Here is a 26,044-nt window from a genome sequence, read left to right as displayed (position 1 = left end):
TACACAAATTCTTAAGCCCATCAGAAAGTTGTTAGGCCACCATCCAGTCTGAAATCTAAGGAAAGACAAGTGCCTTCAAGAAGAGACAGGACGCCAGCACTGACTTGCCTAGGACAGAACATGGGAGGAAGACAGGGCTCCAGACAAGTGCTGAAGGCTAAGTCTGTGTAGCACCAGAGTATAGAACCCCTGGGAGCCTCAGATACAGACAGAATTTATACCCAGTCTTCACCACACAGGTTCTAGGGTGTTCAAGAGAGCCTCTTTAGGACAGCTGGCAAGAAAGCCCTTGAGCTCCCTCCCTTGGCACCTGCAGGAGATGCAAACCAAGCAATCACATCTTAACCAGGCACAGGAACCCTCACCCAAACCCAAATCCTAATCACAATAAAAGCCCTCCTGGGTCTCCTAAGCCAGGGACCCCGCAATGCTCTCCCCAGAAAGCCTCATTACATAAGTAATCAATCTCTTCATTACTTTCTTGGTGCATGAGTGATATTATCAGTCTCAATGTTCAACCAATTTTTTTGTGTGGGAATAGGGGGACTCCATTCTATCTCCATGGGATGATCACAACATGCCACTATAGGATGTCTGTTTTAATGCAATATTCAGACGATCTATCATAAAATTGTACACTTGAAATCTATATAATCTTATTAGCCAATGTCACCCCAATCAATTTAATTTAAAAATTAAAACTCACTTTAAGTATAAGGACACATCTAAATTAAAATGGAAGGATCGGAAAAAAGCATACCATGCTAATACTAGTCATATGGAAGCCTGAGTGGTTATATTATTAGACAAATCAAATCTCAGGAAGTAATGTATTCAGGGATGGGGAGATATTGACATATGATAAACGTTTAGATCAGTAGAAGAACAGAGGATCAGAAACAATCCACACATGCATGTGACATAAAGTTTCCAGGGTGATTAAGTCATTGAGGTAAGGACAATCTTTTTAACAAATGGTGCTGGAACAACTGAAAGACCACATGAGAAACAATGAGCCCCAAGCCTTACTTCACAATAATTGAAAGTAAATTAGAGGTCTAAATGTAAAGGCTAATGGCATAAAAATTCTAGAAGGAAGTATTAGCAAACTTGAGATATGCAAAAATATCTTAAATAAGACAGAAAAATAGAAACCATAAGTGAAAAAAATTAATGAATTGGACTCCATGAAAATTTTAAATTGCTCAATGACACCATCAATGACAGCAACATTAAATTCATATAGCTGACAGGTTTTTTTTCCAGAATATAACAAAAGCAATTACAAGTCAACAATAAGAAAACAATTTAATAAAAATGGGCAAAAAATTGAATAGACATTTTACAAAAGAAGATATGCATATGGCCAACATGCACATGAAAAGATTCTCAACATCATCAGTCATAAGGGAAATGCATAAATTAAAACCACAATGAGATGCCACCTTCACACCCACTAGAATGGGTATAATGAAGAACGCTGACCACTCCAACCACTGGTGAGGATGCAGAGCAACTGGAATGCTCAAATATTGCTCATAAGAGTGGAAAATGGTACAACCACTCTGGAGAACATTTTGGCAGTTTCTTATAAATTTAAACATATATTGTATATACCATATGTCTCAGCATTTTCACTCACAGGTGTCTACCGAAAAAAAACGAAAGTATATGTCCACACAAAGATTTATGTACACAAATGTGCATCCTAGCATTATGCATAGTAGCTAAACACTGGAAGCAACATAAGTGCCCAGTGGGTAAATAGGTAAACAAAATGTGGATTTACCCATACAATGGAATACTGTTTGTCAATAAGAAGTAATGAACTACTGATATTCCAACAACATGGATTATCTCAGTGCTCAGCAAAAGAAACCAGACACAAAAGAGAACGTATGATATGAATCCACTTGAATGAAACCCTAGAAATGACAAATATACCCTGTAATGATTTAAGTAAGACAGGCAGGCCAGCAGTTGTGTGAGCTGGGGCTGTATGGGGTGGTTGACAGGGAAACAGGACAAGTAAACCTTGGGGACTGATGGAAATGTCCTGTATGTTGGGTGTGGTGGTGTTTGCACAGGTGTACACATTTACCAAGCGTCAAGTTCTAGGATTAAAATGAATCTATCTTATTTTATGACCACATTGACTTTATTTACAATATCAAGATGTTTATGCAATTGACAATGAATAATATGCTCTGTTAGAATAGAGGGTGAAAATATGGGCATCCTCTCTGCCAGGTATATTGTTTCATTTTATCCTGGCTTTTGAGTTTTCATTTATGTTTGGCTGATGTGTTTCTAAATTCTCTTTCCTATATGCAGTTTGCCGCACTAACTGCTGAGAAAGAGAAAAGTAGCACATGAATTGAGTAAACTACTGTTTTATTTCACTTTTTATTATAATCTTTCAAAATATTAGAACTAGAGAGACTCTCAACATCTTTAATTCATAGTCTTTACTGACAAGACAGTTTATTTCATTAGTGAATAAAACTATAAGTCATTAATTTACTTTTAGAAGAAATCAACAGCATATTTATAAGCCTTGATTAAACTCACTTTATACATGACACAAAAGAACATTTCACTTTTAAAGAAAATTATAAACACACACACCCAGTGCAGTCACTAAATCATCCATTTTGAGGGTTGGATTGAAATGCAAGCAAGAAAATCAAATTTCTTCAAAGAATGGGCTACTACCATAGTCATATTAATTCTCCAACACTGGTTTTCTGCCAAGCCAATGACTGGCCTAAGGAGAGGAAAATTTGCCAAAGAAGAGGACACTATTGGACTCATTGTGCCGGATGAAGAACAGGAAGGGATGATTGCAGTGGAAAGTTTCATAATTGGACACTGATGTGACTGCAAAGCTCATCCCGGTGCCCGCTGCAGCCTCGGTACCTTCCTCGGTCACCACCACAAAGGACCCGTGCAGAAACTTCTGGGCATGCAGCCCTGAACGTGGGGACATCCCTGAATAGTCAGCCTCCAGCTCACTGAAGGCATCCCCCAGCCCCATGGCGCCCAGTGCCGCCTCCAGATCGTAACTATCTTCCACTTCAAACCGGGGCAAGTGCAAATCCACAGTCCTTTCCTTCATCTGCCCTGGGTTAGTCCACTCTACTAATTTCTCAGGACTTACTTCATTTATAATCTATTAAGAAAAAAAGGGGAGGGGAAAAATGGCATGATCATCTATAAACGTTTGAAACAGTTTAACACTCATTTGTATCAGTCAGAAATCATTAATTTTAGAAACAAAAGTAGAAATTTCATTTTGCTAGACTGTTGTCTTTATATAGCAGGCACTTGTCTTATATTTCTCTATTTAAATTTTTTGTGCATATATGAAAAGTCAATAGCATTTAGTGAATTTTTAAAGATGAGAAATGCAATTTCTTACTATTTCCCTAGTGTCTTTGTATGCATATATATTATATATAATTTTAAAGATAAAATATGTTGCCGAAACCAGTTTGGCTCAGTGGATGGAGTGTCGGCCTATGGACTGAAGGGTCCCGGGTTCGATTCCGGTCAAGGGCATGTACCTTGGTTGTGGGCACATCTGTGCAGGAGGCAGCTGATCGATGTTTCTCTCACATCGATGTTTCTGACTCTCTCTCTCCCTTCCTTTCTGTAAAAAAATCAATAAAAAAAATACTTAAAAAAATAAAAAATAAAATAAAGATAAAATATGTTTATATCCTATCTAATAAAAGAGAAACATGCAAATTGATCATACCTCCGCTATGCCCAAAAGCCACACCCACCAGCCAATCAGGAGCAAGTATACAAATTAACCCTCTGTCCTATCTAATAAAAGAGTAATATGCAAATTGACCATCACTCCAACAAATATGGTGGCGGCCACAGAGCTGGAGAGAGCAGGAGGCTTGGAATGCCCCTGGCAATGGAGGAAGCCAAGCTTTCTAGCCGCCCTGACCTGCCCTGGCCTCTGCTCAAGGCTACAACATTTCAATTATAGAAGATAAATAAATCCCAACAAAAATGGTGGCAGCTGGAGCCAGTCGGAGGCTTGGGTTGCCCCTGGTGATGGAGGAAGCCTAGCTTCCCACCCTGGCCAGCCCTGGCCTCCATTCAAGGCTACAAAGTTTCAATTATAGAATATAAATAAATCCCAGATACCAGGGCCTTTGCTTGGGTCGCCAGGGGGCATGGCTGGCCTGCAAATCACCATAGGCCCCTCGCCCAGGCCACCCCATGCCCCAAGGGAACCCGCACCCTGATCCGGGATACCCTTCAGGGCAAACCAGCCAGTCCACCTGTGCACCAGGCCTCTATCCTAACTAATAAAAAAGTAATATGCAAATTGACCATCACTCCAACACATAAAATGGCTGCCCCCATAAGGTCAAATATGGCTTCCCCCCTTTGGACACAAGATGACCACCACAAGATGGCCAGCAGGGGAAAGCAGTTGTGGGTGATCAGGAAAGGAGGAGAGAGCAGTTGAGGGGGACCAGGCCTGCAAGGGAGGGCAGTTGGGGGCAATGAAGCAGCAGGGAAGGGCAGTTAGGAGTGACCATGCTTGCAGGGGAGGGCAGTTAGGGGTGACCAGGCCAGCAGGGGAAGGAAGTTGGGGGCAATCAGGCTGTCAAGGGAGCAGTTAGGCACTAATCAGGCTGGCAGGGGAGTGGTTAGGGGGTGATCAGGCTGGCAGGCAGAAGCAGTTAGGGGCAATCAGCAAGGCAGGCAGGCGAGCAGTTGGGAGCCTGCAGTCCTGGATTGTGAGAGGGATGTTTGACTGCCTGTTTAGGCCTCGAGGGGTCACAGATTGGAGAGGGTGCAGGCTGAGCTGAGGGACAACCCCCCCCCATGCATGAATTTCGTGCACCGGGCCTCTAGTAAATTATATAATAAGCAAATAATAATTAATACTAGAGGCCTGATGCTCAAAATTTGTGCACTAGGATCATCCTTGGTTAAAAAAAAGAAAGATTTTTTCTGAAAAGTGGTGTTGATTATGTGAGAGGTATGCATGTGTGGGACAGGAGGTGTGTGGGAAACCTCTGTAACTTTTTCTCAACTTGTTGTAAACCTAAAAGTCTTTAAAAATTGAAGGTCTAAAAAAAAATTCAGGTCTGAATGCATGCAAAATTTGCTGGATATGTGCACATATGATTTTTTTTCTGGAAAAGAGATGCCTAGATCAGTGGTCGGCAAACCGCGGCTCGCGAACCACATGAGGCTCTTTGGCCCCTTGAGTGTTCTAACGCCACTTCTTCAAAATAGACTCGCCCAGGCCAAAAACCGACTTCTGCGCATGGGCCACGAAGTTTCAATCACACTGTATGTGCGCGCCGGCATGTGGTATTTTGTGGAAGAGCCACACCAAGGGGCCAAAGAGCCACATGTGGCTCGCTAGCCATCGTTTGCTGACCACTGGCCTAGATAATCAACCATTTCTCAGAATACTGGGTGATCTTTACAATCCCTTAAATGTTTATTTTAGCTCATTCCCAAATATTTTCGTGTTGGCCGTTCTCAATAAACCTGATGTCATCTATCGCTCCACATTAGACATCCCGCGCAGAAGTTGAAATAGTTTCCACCGCCAGACACCAGCTGCCATTCAGAAGCCCGCTTCCAGGCTCATCCAGAATGAGCTCTGAGATGGAGAGCCTCCAGAAATGAGAGCAAGAATGGGGAGATGCAAAGTTTTACCTTCTCCAGACCATCGATGTCATTGGGCAGCAACACAAACATGCTCAGGTCACTGTTTTTATATGGAATCCCCAGAATTTGGGCCTGCAGGTCCTTCAGGAGAGAGAAGCTGAAGGAGTCACGCTGGGTCATCATCTGCACAGGTTTACTTGTGTTCTGCAACAAATTCACAGAGCGCCCAGTGTCCAAAGACGCATGAGATGACCAGGGGAGCTCACTGAAATGACGCTCTCAACCTAAAACAGTGCTAACGTCAGACCCTCCAAATCAGCATTGTCTGTCCACCCTGCACATTGATGGAAATATGACTTCAGAATGTACATCCCATGTGTAATCACATAAATAGTTAAAGAGCCATACCTTATCCAGCCAAAATTCCTCCTCCTTGGTATTTTCTTTCTTAAACTCCCTGTCCCATTGCCCTTTAAAATGCACGATGTTCACCAGCACCAGCTTCGTGGTGCTGCTTAGAGTGGCATCTGGAAACAGGTCCTTGACTTTTTCTGCAAACAAACAACAAACTTGGCCCATCTTCGAAATTATAAGTGATATATGCCTGGCAGATACGATGCAGGTGAACTTGACTGGTCACTAAAAACCTCAGCCAGGCCCTAGCTGGTTTGACTCAGTGGTTAGAGCATCAGCTCACATGGGTGCACTGAAGGGTCTCAGGTTCAATGCCCGGTCAAGGGCACATACCTCAGTTGCAGGCTCAATCCCCATCCCTCTCCCCCTCAGGGCACATGCCAGAGGCAACCAATGAATCAATGTGTCTCTCTCACTTTGATGTTTCTCTCACTCTGTCTTTCCCCTCATTTCTACTCTCTCTAGAAAAATCCATGGAAAAAATATCCTCTGGTGAGGATTAACAAAAACAAACAATAAAAACCTCAGCCTGGTCAGCACCTGCAGGCTCTGCCGACAACGACAACAGGTTCACTGGAAGTCCTCACTGTCCCCCGCCTTTTATCCCATTGGATGGATTGAGGTGTGAGGATTAAAGAGTTTAGGCTCTGGGATCAGATTGCCTCTGTGAGCATCCAGTTTTGCCTCTTACCAGTTAAGGAATTACGGGCAAGTTAATTAAGCTCTCTGTGCCTCAGTTTCCAAATGAGTAAAACAGGAATGAAACTGCTTCATAGGGTTGTTGAAAGGAGTAAATGATCTAGTGTGTGTGCATCACTTAGATCACTGTCTGGCTCACAGTAAGAACTCAGTAAATGTTAGCTATTATTATTTTTACCCACTTGATCTAGTTACCACCAGAGGATATGTTTACGGATTTTAGACAGAGAAGAAGGGAGAGAGAGAGAGAGAGAGAGAGAGAGAGAGAGAGAGAGAGAGAGACATCAATCTGTTGCCTCCTGTATGTGCCCAACCGGAAATCGAACCCACAACCTAGATATGTGCCTGAATAGTAATCAAACTTTAAACCACTTTGGTGTATGGGATGATGCTCCAACCAACTGAGCCACATGGCTGGACACAAAAGCAGATCTTAATGGAAGAGTTGAATGTTTCTCACTGGATAATGAGAAAGGAAACCCCCTATATTTCCACTCAAAGACCCAGACTCAGAAAGACTCTGATATAAAGAAAAGAATGTGAACCCAATGCAGACATGATCCAGTTTCAGGACCCTCAGCTATATTATGAACCACAACCAGGTGTAAATAATTCTCCACTAAGTGTCTCCATGAAGTTGGCTCTATGATCCCCTCTGATTCTCCTTGGCTTTCTCTACAATTTGCAGTGCCTCCTCCCACGCCTCATGCTCAGGCCTGCCTTTCCAACCCTGTAAAACCCATACCATGTCCCCTCCCAAAACTTGTCCACTCTGGTCCCCCACACAGTGCTAACCACAGGGCTTCACTCACAGTGGGCACTCAAGGAGCGTTTTTATGATGAACGACCCATCCATACTCTACCATGTGTTTGGCTTTCAACCCAGGAATTAATCTTCTTTCGACTTTCATCTGCTGCATTTACAAAATCAACAGGTTCCAGAGAAGCATGATAATATTTTTCAACATAATCTAAGTATTTCTTTAGGAGAAACAGGGGAGGAATAGAAAAAGGTTGAAATTCAATTTATCTATTGCCAACATCTCTAAATAAGTTCAAGATCACTAATATTCTAAGCAGGGTTGGGGGGCAAATCACTTTGACTATTTCCATGCACCTTTTATGCATGTGCAATAGGGTTAAAGCAAAAAATCAGATTTAAACTGCCAAGATTACAAAGGAGCTCTCAAGGGGCCAGGATGTCTGAAAAACAAGCAGAGGGATGCCAAGTGATCTGGGCCAAGCCAGGCAGTCAATGTAGGCAGCATGCCACCAGGACCCACAGTCCTAACAGAGCCATTGGCCATTCATGAATACCACTCACAGAAGTGGTGGACACGGCAAAACTTACTTGAAGAAAAAGGTATGTCTTCTCTCCAAATAGCCTGTTGGCTACTTTCAGTTCATAATTATTATTGGGTTGGCTTATTTCACTCAAAAATGTTTGGAATTGATGGTGTATCTCTTCGGTCTTCTCAATCTTCAAAACAAAACAAAAACTCAATGAGCTATCTTAGCAAAAGCAAGCCTAGCTTCTGCCCCAGGAGGACATGGATGCTGGGTCTCTTCCTCAGCTTGGCAGCCTTGAGGATGGCCCGTGAATTTGGTGTGGCCCCTGGATGTCAGCTGGCTTTCACACAAATCACTAATGTAAGTCACAACCAATCTCAGCTCTGCAAAGAAGCTTGCTCTTTGGCCCAATACCACAGATCTAGCTTTTCTGGCTCAGGTTGCATTTTTCATCTCAAATGTAATTGCCCACTAAGTGGTTCATATGCTTGCTTTTAGCTTCCTACAATATTAAGCAACTGGGAAAAGTAAATGATTCCTCAGATGACTCTTATCCACTTAAACTTGGCCATATCTGTTCCAGACAATGGATAAGAAAAGTAAATCCTGATGGTGTAAGCAGCCCTTTCTTAGCTATATACTGGACTGAACTGATACTATTTCTTATCTCCGGGGGAGGGTGGTAAAAAACTTTTCTAGACATTTTTTGTAGAATCCATCAGTTTTCTGATTGAAGGCTGAGGAGTGAGTGCTTCATGGCAGGGCCAGATGACAGTGTCCATAAAACAGAGAGGAACACTGCCCCCTGCCTGTTAAGTGATGTCTGGCTACCTCTATCCACCATTCACGTTGGATTCGAGGGAGAGTCATTTTATTTTTGAACTGAAAGCTTATCCCTGATTGCACTGAGAATGGAAGGACTTCTTCCTCTAGAATATAAAGCCCATGGGTCTTTTGTTTGTTTTCTTGCTTCATCTTTTTATTTCATGACTGACTACTCAATGCCCAGAGTAGTATCTGGCACTTAAAAGACACTCAGTTAATTTTTATGCTAATGAACTAATGAACATTTGAAGACATTCAGATGGAAATACATGCTGCTCTAACAAGTATCTGAGGCTGAATTTGACCTTTGGCTCCCTCCTTGTTACTGTGAGCCTTTAAATGTCCAGTGATCATTCATGGCTGCTCAGGTTGACTGATATGTGATGTGAGCAGATCAAGGTATTGAACCTATGGGGAATAATGGGTTGATATAAAGAGAAGGATGTAGTGGGAGTATTTCTCCAGTGGGACATTTGTGACTAAGTTGACCTGATAAATGGAGAAAGGGAGTAAGGGCCTACTGTCAAACAGATTTGAGGTTTGAAATTATACAATCTCTGTGGATGGGGAAACCCCAAACTAAGAAATTAATTTAAAGTGGCCCTGGGTTGATAACATCCCAGGATCTTATCCCAGGAAAAAAAATTACCTGTATTAGAAAGGTAACTACGTCTCAGGTTTTGCTGGACAACCATAGATTACCAACCAAATATTCGCTCATATTCCAAAGCTATAAATCATGAGAAAATAAGTCCCACATCAAGAATTGATGAGGAAAAAAAAAACCAAAGTAAACAGCCATATTGGATTCTCAAGGACTTTAGGTGTTGATATTATCAGATATCACACTTACAAAGCAGTATTTTGGAAAAAAAAATTAAAATATGGTGGAGAAATAAGAGACTGTTATCAAGTTCCAGGTTCATTTTATAATCAACTAGAATTCCTACATGCTCAATAAGCATTGAATTTTAAAAGCTCAATAGATGGGTTTAACTGCCAATTAGGCACTGCTAAATTGATAGACTAGATAGATCTGAATAATTTTCTCAGAATAAAACATAAAGACAAAAAGTGGTGAAAATATGTATGACAGATAAAGAAATCTAGAAGATAGAATATGAATTCTAGCATCCTTCCAACAGGCAATATAGATTGGAGTACATGCATTATTCAAAATATTAATTGACTGAGACTTTTTCAGAATTGATAAAAATATGAATTTTCATATTAAGAAAGCACAGTAAATCTTGTCTTGGTAAATTAATAATTCCATGTCTAGACACATTGCAGTAAAATTCAGAAACAACAAAAACAGACAGCAATACTTAAATGCAGCCAGAGAGAGATCACCTACTAAAGATTGACAAATAAACCAACTTCTTAACAGCAACATTAGACTATGAGAGAAGAATGCCATCATCAAAGAGTTGAGAGAAAATCTCAACCTAGAATACAACACATAGTTTAACATCCATTCAAGAGCCAACAAAGGTCAATGCAACCTGATAGCATCTAGTATGTGCAAATCTTTACTAAAGAAACTTCCCAGGAGGGATGGCATCAAGATTGAGAATAAAAAGCCCCAAACTAGAGATACTGATTTAACAACAATACAAGAAACAAATACCTTTGTAAGGAATCAGGAAATCAGTTAAGAGGTTTCTGTATCCCACTGAGCGTGAAACCAACTGCATCGAAGCCTAGTTTAAAAAAAAAAAATTCATAGCTCTCTGAGGAGAGAAACGGAAGAGTGCGGTGTATAACTAACATTCTGACCTTTCTAGAAGCTACCTGAGGGCTTAGTTTCTGTCTTGCTTGAACATAAATGCTGACAGGAATCCTGCACCAGGATAGCCACTAAGAACAAAGGCAATTGTCAGCAAATTCTGCAGTACCCCAGATAGACACCAGGGAGAGCTCCTGAGTAGAAACCTGCAAACTTCAATTGGGACATCACAGCACCTGCCCAGAGATTGCAGCCCCAGAAAAGGTTTAAGACGTCTCCAGAATCTCTAGTCAGCCTGGTTTTAAAAAGTTTTTCCTGCCCTGCTGGTGTGGCTCAATGCTTGAGTGTCAACCTATGAACTAGGACGTCACAGTTCGGTTCCCTGTCATGGCACATGCCCAGGTTGTGAGCTCGATCCCCAGTATGGGGTGTGTTGGAGGCAGCCAATCAAAGATTCTCTCTCATCATTGATATTTCTATCTCTCTCTCTCTCTCCTTACCTCTCTAAAGTCAACAAAAACTTTTTTAAAAAATTTCTTCCTGTATGGCTGGGTTTCCAAATACCAAAGTCCCAACAGAAGATAACAAGCATGCAAAAAAACAAGGAAACATCTCAAGGGACTAGGAAAAGAACAAACTAAACCAAAAGTTAGAGTTACATTTAAAGCAGAAATAAACAAAATAGAGAGTAGAAAAACAAAAGAAAAATCAACAAAAGCAAGAGAGTCATGGGATTTTTTAAGAAGATCAACAAAATTGACAAACCCTTAGCTAGACTAAGAAAATAACAGAAGAGTCCAATAAGTAAAATTAGAAATGTCTGGAAATTAAAGGACTATAAGGAACTACTATGAACAAGTATATATATCAAAGTAATGAATAGCCTAGAAGAAATAGATAAATTTCTAGAAGTATACAACCAACCAAGACTGAATGATGAAGAAATAAAAATGTGAACAGATGTAACTAGTAAGAAGACTGAATCTATAATAAAAAAAAAACAACCCTCAAATAAAGAAAGATAATTTCATTAGAGAATTCTACCAAATATTTAAGGAAGAATTAATACTAATCCTTTGTAAAGCTTTCCAAAGACTTGAAGAAGAGGGAACATTGGCAAACTCATTCTCTGTGGCTAGCATTACCCTGACACCAAAACCAGACAAAGACATAAGAGAAGAAAACTATATATAATAATAAAAGTGTAATCTGTTAATTAGACCAGACATCCTTCCAGGACGAAGCTGGGACTGCAGCCATGGGATTGAGGCAGCCGCCCTCGGCTGTGAGGGAGGGATCCAGGCAGCCCCCACGGCTGTGAAGGCCTACTCTTACATGAATTTCATGCATCAGGCCTCTAGTCTAATAATAACCCTGATGAATATTGATTGAAAAATCCTCGACAGAATACTAGAAAACCAAATTCAACAGCACATTAAAAGGATTAAACACCATAACCAAGCAGGATTTATACCTGGAATGTAAGGATGATTTAACACATGAAACTTGAATAATGTAATACAACACATTAACACTGAAAAACAAAACCCACATGATGTTTCAATTGATGTAAAAAAAGCATTAGACGAAATTCAATATCCTTTCATGATAAAAAAGAAAACCAACAAATTAGAAATATAAGAAATCCACTTCAACATAGTAAAAGCCATAGTAAAGCCCACAGATAATATTACACTCAGTGGTGAAATGAAAGCTTTTCTTCTAAGATCTGGCAAAGATGTCCACTCTCACCACAGCTATTTAACAAAGTCTCCATAGTACTAGGCATCCTACTTATAGAAACTAGAGAAGAAAATGAAATAAGAGGAATGCAAATCAAAAATAAAAGAAGTAAAATTATGCCTGCTCACAAAAGACATGATCTTACTTGTAGAAAGCTTTAAAGATTCCACAAAAAAATAAACGTTACAACTAATAAATTAATTCAGCAAATTGCAGAACACAAAATCTGCATTCAAAAATCAGTTATATCTCTATACACTAACATTGACCAATGCAAAAAAAAGTAATTAAGAAAATAATCCTATATACTGTAATATCAAAAAGGATTAATTACTTAACTAAGAGATAAAAGACTGTTCACTGAAACCTACAAAATATTGCTTCAAAAAAGTAAAGAAAATACAAATAAATGGAAAGACATTCCATGCTAATGATTGAAGGATGTAATATAATTGAAATATTTCTATTACCCAAAGTGATGTATAGATTCAATACAATCCCTATCAAAATCCAAGTAACTTTTTTTAATAGGAAAAAAACTAAAATTCATATGGAATTTCAAGGGACACTGAGTAACCAGAGCAACCTAAAAAATAAAGAGCAAAGTTAGAGGCTTCGCACTTCATTATTTTAAAATATACTACAAAGCATCAGTAAGCAAAATGGTGTGGTACTAGCATAAATAAAGATATATGGGCCAACAGAAATAATATATAGTCCAGAAATAAACCCTTGCTTAAATGGCCAACTAATTTTCAACAAGGGTGCCAAGACCACACAATGAGAAAAGGACAGTCTATTCAAAAGAAGGTGCTGGTAAAACTGAGTATCTATTTGCAAAAGCATGAAGTTGGACCCTTACCTTACACCATATACAAAAAATAACAACAATAAATGACTCAAAATAGGTTAAAGACTTGCAATAATACCTACAACTATAAAACTACTAGAAGAAGACATAAAGGGAAAACTTTAGGACACTGGATTTGGTAATGATTTCTTGAGCATGACATTAAAAGTATAGACAACAAAAACAAAAACAGACAAATGGAATTAAATCAAACTAAAAAACTGCTCATCAAACAATCAACAGAGTGAAAAGGCAACCTGCATAATGAGAGGAAATACTTGCAAATTATATATTTGGTGAGGGGTTAATGTCCAGAGTCTATAATTAACTTCTACAATTCAACAACAACAAAATTAACCCAATGAAAAATATGGGCAAAGAATTTGAATGGACAGTTCCCCAAAGAAAACATACAAATGTCCAACAGCATCTGAAAAGATGCCCAACACCACTAATCATAAGAAGAATGCAACTATCAAAACCACAGTGAGCCCAGCCAGTGTGGCTCAGTGGTTGAGTATCGACCTATGAACCAGGAGGTCACAGTTCAATTCCCAATCAGGGCACATGCCCTGGTTGTGGGATTGATCCCAGTAGGGGGCTTGCAAGAGGCAGCCCATCAATCATTCTCTCTCATCATTGATGTTTCTATCTCTCTCTCTCCCTATCCCTTCCTCTCTGAAATCAATAAAAATATTTTTTCAGTATTATTCACAATAGCCAAGTGGTAGAAGCAGCCCAAATGTCCATCAACAGATGAATGGATAAAGAAATTGTGGTAAATAAATACGAAGGAATATCATGCAGCCTTTAAAAAGAAGGAAATCTTGTCATATGTGTCAACATGGATAAATCTCGAAGACATATGTAAACAAAATAAGCCATTCGCGTGCGCGCGCGCGCGCGCACACACACACACACACACACACAAACATACTGTATGCTTCCACTCAAAGGAAGTATCTAACGTAGTCAAAATCATTAACAATTAATCAATCAATCACCAGGCCCAGGTAGTTGTAAATCCAAATTCAGAACAGAATATTAGGTGTGTTTCTGAATTTATACAAACTCAGAGAATAAAAAAAAAAGGAAACATTCCACACCTATTGTAAGGCTAGTGGCATCTCAAGTCCAACTATCTCTTTACAACTATATGGAATGGGCCTGCATACACTGCTGAGAGGAATAGATGTTGGTATCATCCTTTTGGCAAACATTAGGTAATATATATATTATTGATTTCAGAGAGGAAGGGAGGGGGAGAGAGAAATAGAAGCATCAATGATGAGAGAGAATTATTGATGGGCTGCCTCTTGTAAACCCCCTACTGGGGATTGATCCCACAACCCTGAATGTGCCCAGACCAGGAATCAAACCATGACCTCCTGGTTCATAGGTCAATGCTGAACCACTGAGCCACACCGGCCAGGCAACATTAGGTAATACTTAATAAAGTGGAACATGCACCCACCCTACCACCCAAATATATGCTATACACTCATGCTGTCTCATAGACATGAAATAAGAACAACAAATGTGAGCCACATACTATCTTAAATTTTCTAGTATCTCTGTTATTTTTTTTTCCAATTAACACAAAGATTCTATTTGGGAGGGAAAGTACTGTCAAACAACTGTGCTTCTTGACTGAGTGGACAGTAGAGCAGTTATCTGCCCCAACTCTGATGTACAAACCTGGAAGGAAGCCTGACTCTCTATATACACATGAGGAAACCAGACCACCTGGACATGTGGGGTGTAAAATGAATCATCCATATTGCTGGGTGACTTGACCCCTGATTTTATAAGGGTCTGGGACTGAGCTATGACTACTGTCAAGGCAGATGTGCCTTTCCTGAGAGCTCTAACCATCTCCAAATGCCAACCCAACCTATGGACTTAACATCTCTCCTATGTTTACACACTCTGTGTTTCAGGGAAGGAATATTACAACCCTATAGCTGAAAGAGACCCCAAGAGAACATTAATCCTATGCTAATATTTTTTTAATAAAACATCAGAGCAGGCAACGAAGGGACTTAAAATAAAAATACAATCTATACTAATAAAAGGGCAATATGCTAATTAGACTGGACATCTTCCGGACATCCTTCCTGACAAAGCCACGGTGGCAGGGGCCGAGGCAGAGGCTGTTAGGGGCAATCAGGCTGGCAGGGGATGGCAGTTAGGGGGTAATCAGGCCTGCAGGGGAGATCAGTTAGGGGCATCAGGCTGGCAGGCAGAGGTGGTTGGGGCAATCAGGTAGGCAGACAGCAGGTGAGCAGTTAGGAGCCAGCGGTCCCAGATTGCAATAGGGATGTCCAGGCCAGCAGTCGAACATTTCCCAAGGGGTCCCAGATTAGAGAGGGTGCAGGCCGGGCTGAGGGACAAACCCCCCCCCCCCCTGTGCACGAATTTAGTGCACCGGGCCTCTAGTATAGTAATAATATCACTTACTACTACCATGACCACCACTATGCAAGTCACCAGTGTTCCAGACAGTCTACTACATTTATAAAGGCCCAAAGAAGAGGAATAACTTGCCTAAAGTAGCACAGCTGCTAACTGACTAGCCCAGGATTTGAACCTAAATCTGTTTCACTCCAAACCCATCCACTCTGATATAGGGACTTCTCAGTCTGTTAGCCTTTACCAGGATCTATCATAGTGGTTAGTGTGCATTCCAGTTAAGTTCTCTTAACACTAATGGTTTATTATAATTAGAGGCCTGGTGCACAAAATTTGTGCATGGGGGTGGGGGTGTCCCTCAGCCCAGCCTTCACCTTCTCCAATCTGGGAGCCTCAGGAAATGTCTGACGGCCTAAACTGGCAGTTGGACATCCCTCTCACAATCCAGGACTACTGGCTCCTAACTGCTCACCTGCTGTCTGCCTGATTGCCCCTAACCGCCTCTGCCTGCTGGCCTGATGCCCCTACCTGCTCTCCCCTGCAGGCCTGATCACCCCCTAACTGCCCTCCCCTGCCAGCCTGATTGCCCCTAACTGCCTCTGCCTTGGCCCCTGCCACCGTGGCTTTGTCCGGAAGGATGTCCTGAAGATGTCCAGTCTAATTAGCATATTACCCTTTTATTAGTATAGATAACCCTAGTAACACTATTGCACTGCTGTGATTATTACTGCTTATAGAAGCATGGAACAGACTGTCGAATCTCAGAGGGGAGGTAGGGGTGGGTGAGTGGAAGGGAAGAGATCAACCAAAGAACTTGTATGCATACATACATAAACCATGAACACAGACAATAGGGTGGTGGAGACCTGGGGTGGGGTTGGGGGTGGGGGTGAGCTAGAAGGGGTAAATTGGGGGAAAATGCAGACATATGTAAAACTTTCAACAGTGAAGATTTTTTTAGAAATAAGCATGAAGTAGTACCTCTTCTACACATTTCCCCAGTGAGCCCACATCTACTAAGCCACCTTAGTGAAGTTGGTAAGACAAGTCTCCCACCTCTTTTCCTTCAGCTTTGATTCTTGAGCTATCTGTGTCTTTTTCAGAGAGAGGCACCTGGAAAAGACAGAAAATATCATGGTAGGGATCAGAGCAGAGGAAACCCCACACAGAATCAACCAGGGGAAGTGGACATTTGCTAAAGACTCCTCAGTGTCACACAGGAAGATCTGTCTCCTTGCAAAATCATGCAAAGCTCTGGCTGTCTTCAGAGGAACTTAAATTGGTTCACCCATGCACATATTCATCTTTGATGTGTCGTTTATACCCCAGTGGAGATTATGCAACTTTTCCCAGTCAGCATGGTTCTGTCTTTAATTATCAGGTTAATGTCTTTGGACAGGGCCTCACCCAGCCCTCACCTGGAGGAATTTCATGCACCAGGGAGCAGATGGCAGGGTGGAATTTGGAGAGGGAAGAGAAAAACCTAAAACGACTTCATGTCCTCACACGCTTAATTTGTTTCCTGGCTCATGGGTCAAAAAGATCATGTTTTCGAGGCAATTTCCAAAGGCTCATCCCATGAAGAGGCTGCCTGAAAAGCCATGGCTGCCTCCCTACCTACCTTCTGCAGCTGGGTGGCAGTGGCTCCCCGGGTCCGCAGGAGGAGCATGCCGACAGCCGCTAAGATGCTCGCAGGGGAAAAGAAGATGTTGCCATTGTTTTCTCTATTCAGCTCTTTGAAAAGATTAAACCCAAAGGTCACTGTGCCAAGTGATTCCATGATGATTCTAGTGAGATCTAGAATAGCAACAACAAGCAAAATTAATACAAAATAATACTGAATGTGAACTGTAATTGAAAAATATTTTTTTTAAAGAAAAACCAAATGAGCACTTGTTGGAATTGCTTTAGATCATGGGAATCCTTCTTGCTTCTCTTCCTGCATTGATCCAGAAAAGAGGGGCTATAGAATGTTTCAGTAAACAAATTAAATTCAGATACTGAGATGGGCCTGGATTTGAGCTGCAGAACTCTCAGAGAGTATTTCAGACAGTACATCCTCTGACAACGATAATAGCTACAAACCCTTCTGAAGGTGATATATGTTTGTGGTCTTGATCACAGTGATTAAGTTGTATACATTAAATATGTAAGCTTTGTGCATATCCATTATACCTCAATACAGTGTTTTCTTTAAAGAAAAAAAAAGATGGAAAAGTCCCAGTGGCCTGCTTCTCACCCCTTAGCATAGCCTTCTCTTGACCAGAGATGTGCATCAGCTGGGCACCATCTGGTGCTTCTTAGTTCTCATTTCCCCAGGGAGCTAGGTGACTGCCTTGGTTTGAATCTCTCTTGCTCTCTGTCAGAACCTGCCTGCATCTGCCTGCCCGCCGCCTCCTCCCTGAGGTAAGCTCCCAGCAGGCCCAGTGCCTGCCCTCCTTGTCTGGCTTGCCCAATGCTGTACCCACGACCAGGCAAGGAAAAGCTGAAGGAAACCCATGGCCTTGGATCCAAGCTGTGTTCTCTGGTCCAGCCATAACAACAATAAAGCCAAGAGTATATCCTTCTCTAACACTTTCTCAATTGATTCAAAATCCTGTGCAGAGATGATACATTAATTCTCTTAAACCCCAACCCCTAACTGCATGAAAACTTGATTCTGGACTCAATTTTTCCTCAACGGTAATGACATATCTCTAGATAGAAATTATTATTTTTAAATATATTTTATTGATTTTTTACAGAGAGGAAAGGAGAGGGATAGAGAGTTAGAAACATTGATGGGAGAGAAACATCGATCAGCTGCCTCTTGCACACCCTCTACTGGGGATGTGCCCGCAACCAAGGTACATGCCCTTGACCGGAATCGAACCTGGGACTCTTGAGTCCGCAGGCCGATGCTCTATCCACTGAGCCAAACCAGTTTCGGCTAGCCATGGATTATTAAGTGGAAGTGAAAGAGTTGCCTTTTAATAATTTTCTTTTATTTTAATTTTCTACATTTTTTCAAGTTTATATAGTAAGTTCACATTACTTTTATCTCATCAAACAAAATTTTAAGAACAATTAATATTAACCACAAATAAAATACATTTTATATTTTCTTCATCTCCAGCTAGGTATGCTATAATTAGTTAATAAAGGCTTTAAGAAAAAAATCCTAAAACAAGAATGAGATTAAGGCAAAATAAATTGTTTTGACTTTGGGGGGTTCTTTGCAACCAAGGACCCACACTGCTAGCTAAGACATCTAACATCTGCTGTTCAAACTTCCATTTCACCCCTGGGCTTCCTCACAGGGATTCCTTGCAGGTTAACCCAGAAATACAATGAATTAACCTGCTGTCAAACAACATGAAGAAGAAACTGTCTCATGTCTATGTAGGCACTGAAGTAAATAAAACCACCCCAAGGAAAGTTACCCACTATAAAAATTCTTCTTTCAAATCAACAAACATTCTCAAAACACAAAATGTCTTCAGTGGGCGCTGAAGAGAGAACTTACCTGGCTTCTGGGGAGACAGAGGTGTCTGAGCATGGACCTGGGAAGCACGTGTAACATGAGTAATTTAGGTCTTCAATTTATATCTCTCCCTCTGCCTCTCCCTAGTCATTACCATTTTTGCATTTCCAGTGAAACAACCTTTGGTTTCTCAATGATAATGCCCTTCATAAAATTAGCATGCAAGGTTTATGACAAAATTGAGGATTGCATTTTCTATTTCCTATGTGGCCATGAAGTTATGCACTTGAAGTTGTCAGTAATTTCATTGTAAACTGTAGCTCAGATACAATACACATTAAACTTAGAGGAAGAGAGCTGCAATTTCTCACTTCTCCAAAATCTCTTAGAAATTCTTTTGGGGATCCAAGTATAAAGAGATCTAAATTAGCCAGAAAACAAAATTAAACCAAATGCAGGAGCTCAACCCAGGACCACACGCAGCATTAGAACAGCCAAGTTAAATGAATTATTACCCAAGCAGGGGGAGACTTTGAGAGGGCCTTCAACCCTAATGATATCAGGGATCCTCTGAGGAGAACTGGTTCTCCACCTTGGGTGCTCATTAAAATCTCCTGGGGAACTTAAAGGGGAAAAAAAGATCTATGCCCAAACCCCACGCAACTGAGTCAGCATCACTGGGGTGGGAACCACGCATCAGAGTTTTTATCACCCCAGGTGACTTAATGTGCAGCTGAGGTTGGGAACCAGTGGTTTATGGCCACAGGAAGCTCTGAATCAATGCATACTTATCTACCACAGATGTACAGAGCTATGTCCTGACAAGCCCAGTCTCTGTAATTAAGTTAAATTTGCGGTTGCATTATGTGGGGGATGCCAAATGCAAAGAAAAAAAATGGGGAAAAAAATTTCTTGCTAGAAATGTAGTGAGAAAAAGTCATGAGAAAAGTTTGGGCAGGCAGCCAAACACACACACACACACACACACACACACACACACACACACACACACACACACTAGCTCTTGTTCTCAAGTATTCTGTTTATTAATTATGATGTCTCTCATTTTAATTCATTCAGTAAACATTTATTCAGAATCTATTGTGTAGCAGACATTGGGCTAAGCATCAATAATTCATAAACACCCAACAAGCTCACTGATCTCAGGAAAACAACACTACTAAAAAAATACCTCAACAGGAAGTTTTACCTCCAAATTCCAGTTTTTCCTACCAATCCTGGGGCACCCTTACTGGCTCTACAAGTTCATTAAAGGACACAGTGCTTGGACTGAGGGCGTGGAGGTTCATCACATTACCAAGCAGCGAATCTAGAAGGATATCTAAGCTCTTCCCTCTCCTGTGAATGTCTGCTTAAGGAAGCAGCTTATCTCAGTGATACAGCTTCTAAGGGCTGGCTGATGCCTGTGCCAATCTCCATACTCACGGTTTGCTTTTTAAAAAAATATTTTGATTACACCTCTTTAAGCAAACTCAAAGCTGTATATAATTAACTTTGCTTTCTAACTCTCTCTGATAAATGTGAAAACTGAGGAAGGTTTGGAAAGAATTAGCACTTAGTTATGGAGTCAACCCTGGATGCCAATGAAATGAAAAAAACAAACAAAAACTCATAGACACATTACCAAAAGGAAGTTGGGTATTAAAGGGGTCAAACAAATGGTGACAGAAGAATATTTGACTTTGGGTGGTAAACACGCAATGCAATATACAGATGATGTATCATAGAATTGTATTCTTGAAATATATATAATTTTATTAATCATTGTCACCCACAATAAATAAACTCTTTTTAAAAATGGCATGGAATCCTTGAGTTGGCAATTATGTTTTACGTTTTAACTAGAGGCACGGTGCACGAAATTCGTGCATGGGGGCAGGGGGTGTCCCTCAGCCCAGCCTGCACCCTCTCCAATCTGGGACTCCTCAGGATCAGGCCTAAACGGGCAGTTGGACATCCCTCTCACAATCCAGGACTGCTGGCTCCCAACCGCTCATGTGCCTGCCTGCCTGATTGCCCCTAACCACTTCTGCCTGCCAGGTGGATCACCCTCTAACCACTCCCCTGCCAGCCTGATAGATGCCTAACTGCTCCCCTGTCAGCCCGATTGCTCCTAACTGCCCTCCCCTGCTGGCCCAGTCACCTCTAACTGCCCTCCCCTGCCAGCCTGGTCACCCCTAACTGCCCTCCCCTGTAGGCCTGGATGCCCCAGACTGCCTTCACCTGCTGGCCCAGTCACCCTTAACTGCCCTCCCCAGCCAGCCCGGTCAACCCTGACTGCCCTCCCCTGCCGACCTGGTCACCCCCCAACTGCCCTCCCCTGCCAGCCTGGTCACCCCTAACTGCCCTCCCTTGCCAGCCTGGTCACCCCTAACTGCCCTCCCCTGCCAGCCTGGTTGCCCCTAACTGCCCTCCCCTGTAGGCCTGGTTGCCCCTGACTGCTCTCCCCTGCTGGCCTGGTCACCCCTAACTGTCCTCCCTTTCCAACCTGGTTGCCCCTAACTGCCCTCCCCTGCTGGCCCAGTCACCCTTAACTGCCCTCCCCAGCCAGCCTGGTCATCCCTAACTGCCCTCCCCTGCTGACCTGGTCACCCCCAACTGCCCTCCCCTGCCAGCCTGGTCGCCCCTAACTGCCCTCCCCTGCCAGCCTGGTCACCCCTAACTGCCCTCCCCTGCCAGCCTGGTCACCCCTAACTGCCCTCCCCTGCAGGCCTGGTCACCCCTAACTGTCCTCCCCTGCCAGCCTTGTCACCCCCAACTGTCCTCCCCTCCTGGCCCGGTCACCCCTAACTTCCCTCCTTTGCCAGCCTGGTCACCCCCAACTGCCCTCCTTTGCTGGGCCAGTCACCACTAACTGCCTTCCCTTGCAGGCCTGATCGCCCACAACTGCCCTCCCCTGCTGGCCATCTTGTGGCAGCCATCTTGTGTCCACATGGGGGTGGCCATCTTTGACCACATGGGGGCAGCCATCTTGTGTGTTGGTGTGATGGTCAATTTGCATATTAGGCTTTTATTATATAGGATATTCCTATCAGTATGTCCTCTAATTCCTTTCTCTGGGACCCTAGACTCCCTGTTCCAATGCCCAGCTATTTCCATTTGCTCTCTGCTTCTTCCTAAAGCATTTTCTCTATCACCCAGCTCTCACAGGGATGCCTGGCTTTCCCTGAGACCACCACACCCCACAAAGTCTTCACTGGTGGACATCACTCAAATCTTGAGATCAGAAAGCAAAGTGCCCATTTGTCATCTCTCTGCTCTTGCTTCTTCCAAGCTGTTCTTCCTTCACTTCCAATGTCCCCTTTTCAAACTTACAACATCTCCTTGTGCCACTCTGTCCCCAACCCTAGCCCTGCAGCCTGGTGTGTGGAACATGGTCTTCCTGTCCCCCTAGGCATCCCTCTGTACATCTTCACAATCCAGGTCGGCGGCTATCTCTCACTTTCCTGACACGCGCCTCCCCTCTCCTCTGGAAGCCCATGTACATGGCTACGCTGTGGATGTTGCCACCACCAGGGTCTACTGCTGTAACCAAAATTTAATTGGACACCAAAATTTCTCCATCTGGTTACAGATGCCTGTCCTTGATCTTTCTAACCCTAATTTTCAATGTCATCAAAACCTTCAAGCATTGGATCCTTTCCCCTTCTAGTATCAAAACTGTCCTAAAGGTAGATATGTTAATAATTAGAAACTATAAAAATGGTTTCTATGCTTATGAGTGAGGACAGAAGATAATTAAGCCCTGAATCAGAGTACTGATGAGTTCCCCATCCCATCCCAAGTTTGGCACAACCTCTACATGTCTGTTACTAATACTGATTTATAACATTTTTGTCTCCAAGCCTACAATGCAGTGGATGCTGCTGGGGTCCCACCCCGATTCTCTTAACCAGCCAGTGTTTCTATAACCCAGTTACTGGTTTGACTGATAATTTACAGCTACCCTTCTGTCAAATGAGTCTTAGCTAAATGGAAACCACCTGCCGGAAAATACACAGCACCCCACCCCTGCCAGGGCACACCTCAGGAGTGAGTCACTGGCATAAGGATATTAAAGGACAGGACAGTCCCCTTGCATCAAAATAGGACTTATTTTGTAAATGCAATTTGTCATCCAGAGCTTCTCCCATAGGATCAGACTGTAGCTAAACTTTTGCTGAGGCCACATGACTGATTAACATGTTTCCTTTATCTAGTCCTTCTTCTCTCAAAGACACACACACCCTCCAAATACCTGAACAAGAATCCCTGCCTTCGGCTCTGCTTCTAGGGTAGCTGACCTAAGACAAATGTGTTTTAATATCTAGCCCAAACCCTCTCACTGTTTTTGCTCTCCAAAAAATTCCTTGGCAATTCTTGCATACATACATTCTCCTTTAAATATTTTTAATCAGTTTATCAAGGCCTATAAAATAGACTCTGGGGATTTCAAATGGGACTCTTTAGAACTGATACATTAATGACAGAGAGAAATTGTCATCTATACTAATAAAAGGATAATATGCTAATTAGACCAGGAGACAGGACATCTTCCTAACATCCAACTTCCTTCCGGACAAAGCCACAGTGGTGGGGGCTGAGGCAGAGGCTGTTAGGGGCTATCAGGCCGGCAGGGGAGGTCAGTTGGGGGCCATAAGGCAGGCAGGGAAGGGCAGTTGGGGGCCATCAGGCCAGCAGGGGAAGGCAGGGGACATCAGACTGGCAGGGGAGGGCAATTGGGGGACATCAGGCTGGCAGAGGAGGTCAGTGGGGGCAATTGGGGGCCATCAGGCTGGCAGGCGAGGGCAGTTGGGGGCCATCAGGCCGGGAGGGGAGGGCAGTGGGGGCAGTTGGGGCCATCAGGCTGGCAGGGGAGTGGTTAGGCGGTGATCAAGCTGGTAGGCAGGCAAGTGGTTAGGAGCTAGCAGTCCTGGATTGTGAGAGGGATGTTCAACTGCCCCTGAGGGGTCCCTAATTGGAGAGGGTGCAGGCTGGGCTGAGGGACCACCCACCCCCATGCACGAATTCTGTGAACCGGGCCTCTGTATATAAAAATCTAAGCGACCGTTATGACCGAACAAACAGGAATGACCGGTTGACCAGATGCTATGACACACTGACATCCAGGGGTCAGATGCTCAATGCAGGAGCTGCCCCCTGGTGGTCAGTGTGCTCCCACAGCCAACCTCCTGTGGCCCCTCCCCATGGCAGGCCAACCTCCCAGGGTCCCCCCCCCCCCCCACGCTGGCCAACCTCCCGTGGTCCCTCCCCCTGGCCAACTGGCCCCTGATGGGCCTCGATCACCAGCCAGGCCGAGGGACCCCACCCATGCACGAATTCGTGCACTGAGCCTCTAGTCTTTACATATTGAGCCAGAAATATGTTCATCTTATAAGCCCTTCAATAGCATTTACAAATAGAAAGAAATGGAGAAAGAGAGAGACTTCTCTTTGTGCTGAAGAACAAAACAAGCATGCCCACTCTCACTGCCTCCTTCAGATTGAACCAGAGACCCTAGCAAGTGCAATAGGCAGTTGACTAATTAATTCATTACTTAATTAGTTAAAAGTTTCAAGACTCAAAATGAAAGTAAAATAATCATTCAAGAAGGAATTGGTACATACATTATAAGAATTTAAAAGTGAGTTTACCACGATTGAGGAATACAAGGTCAACATTTTAAAAATTAAGTATTTTTATATGTTAGCAACATAGTTAAAAAATAAAATTTTTAATATGTAATTTTTTAAAGTATCAAAGAGAATCACATACCTATTAAAAATGAAAGATGCGCAAGCCTCTATCTAGAAAAAGATCAAACATAGTACAGAGAAATTAAGAAGATCTAAGAAAATGGAGAGAGAGAGTTTGTGGTTTCGAAGACTCAATATTGTAAAGATGTCAGTTCTCTCAAAATTGATCACTCCAATCTCAATGAAATCCCAAGAGGTGTTTTCTTTTTCTTTTTCTTTTTCTTTTTTTTTTTTAATTGATCATCTGGTTCCAAATTTATATAAAATAGCAGAGGTTCTAGAATAGCCAAAACATTCATGAAGATGGAAGAAGAGATTCTGTCAAATAGTAAGACTTGTCATTAAAGAACCAAGTGTTATTTGGGCAAAGGATGAGCCAGAACATACATCTGCACATACAGGCACAATGGAATGCTTTGTGTTTTTTTCATATGGTTTTATTGATTTTATAGAGAGGGGAAGGGAGAATGCTAGAGAGAGAGAAATATTGATGAGAAAGAAACATTGATCTGCTGCCTCCTGCATGGCCCCCACTGGGGATCGAGCCTGCTACCTGGGCATGTGCTCTGACTGGGAATCAAGTCGGCAACCTCTTGGTTCATGGGTCAACGCTCAACCATTGAGCCACACTGGCTGGGCAACACAGGACTGTCTTTTTAAAAATATATTTTATTGATTTTTTTATAGAGAGGAAGGGATAAGGATAGAGAGCTAGAAACATTGATGAGAAAGAAACATTGATCAGCTGCCTCCTGCACACCTCCCACTGGGGATGTGCCCGCAACCAAGGTACATGCCCTTGACCGGAATCGAACCCAGGACCCTTCAGTCCGAAGGCTGACGCTCTATCCACTGAACCAAACAGGCAAGGGCAACACAGGACTGTTTTGAGAAATGTCGCTGCAGCGAAGTGGAAAGATTGGTGTTTTCAATACATTATGCTGAGTCCACTGTCTATCCATACAAGTAAAATAAAATCTTGACTATTGCCTCATACCATATTCAAAATATCAACTTTAAATCAACTGCAGAGCTAAATGAAATAGGCAAAAGTGTTGACATTAATAGTAAAGATTACTATTAATTATTATTACTGGCTTCATAAACATTAAAAGTTTTCATTAATAGCCTGGCCAGCGTGCTCAGTGGTTGAGCTTCGACCTATGAGCCAGGAGGTCACAGTTCAATTCCCAGTCAGGGCACATGCC

General features: G+C 42.4%; 1 protein-coding gene across 1 annotated transcript; it reads right to left on the bottom strand.

Moving 5' to 3' along the window:
• Positions 1 to 1,324: 1,324 nt before the first annotated feature.
• On the bottom strand, positions 1,325 to 19,158 carry SERPINB13 (serpin family B member 13). Its single transcript, XM_028139382.2, has 8 exons — positions 19,123 to 19,158; positions 17,239 to 17,414; positions 16,674 to 16,730; positions 8,120 to 8,248; positions 7,632 to 7,749; positions 6,064 to 6,206; positions 5,704 to 5,859; positions 1,325 to 3,172 (listed from the first exon to the last, which is right to left on the bottom strand). The coding sequence occupies exons 2-8, from the start codon at positions 17,395 to 17,397 to the stop codon at positions 2,768 to 2,770; spliced, it is 1,167 nt and encodes a 388-aa protein (XP_027995183.2). The 5' UTR covers positions 17,398 to 17,414; positions 19,123 to 19,158; the 3' UTR covers positions 1,325 to 2,767.
• Positions 19,159 to 26,044: the final 6,886 nt, after the last annotated feature.

Source organism: Eptesicus fuscus, chromosome 12 (assembly GCF_027574615.1).
Source record: "Eptesicus fuscus isolate TK198812 chromosome 12, DD_ASM_mEF_20220401, whole genome shotgun sequence".
Classification (NCBI taxonomy): domain Eukaryota; kingdom Metazoa; phylum Chordata; class Mammalia; order Chiroptera; family Vespertilionidae; genus Eptesicus; species Eptesicus fuscus.
The sequence above is the reverse complement of the archived record's forward strand: the minus strand, read 5'-3'. Positions and strand labels throughout refer to the sequence as shown.

Coding starts and splice junctions, on each gene's coding strand:
- SERPINB13 (XM_028139382.2), bottom strand. CDS start 17,397: ATGGAATCACTTGGCACAGTGACCTTTGGGTTTAATCTTTTCAAAGAG. Junction 16,731..17,238: donor CTGCCACCCAGCTGCAGAAG/GTAGGTAGGGAG, acceptor TGTCTTTTCCAG/GTGCCTCTCTCTGAAAAAGA. Junction 7,750..8,119: donor AGACATACCTTTTTCTTCAA/GTAAGTTTTGCC, acceptor TTTCTCCTAAAG/AAATACTTAGATTATGTTGA.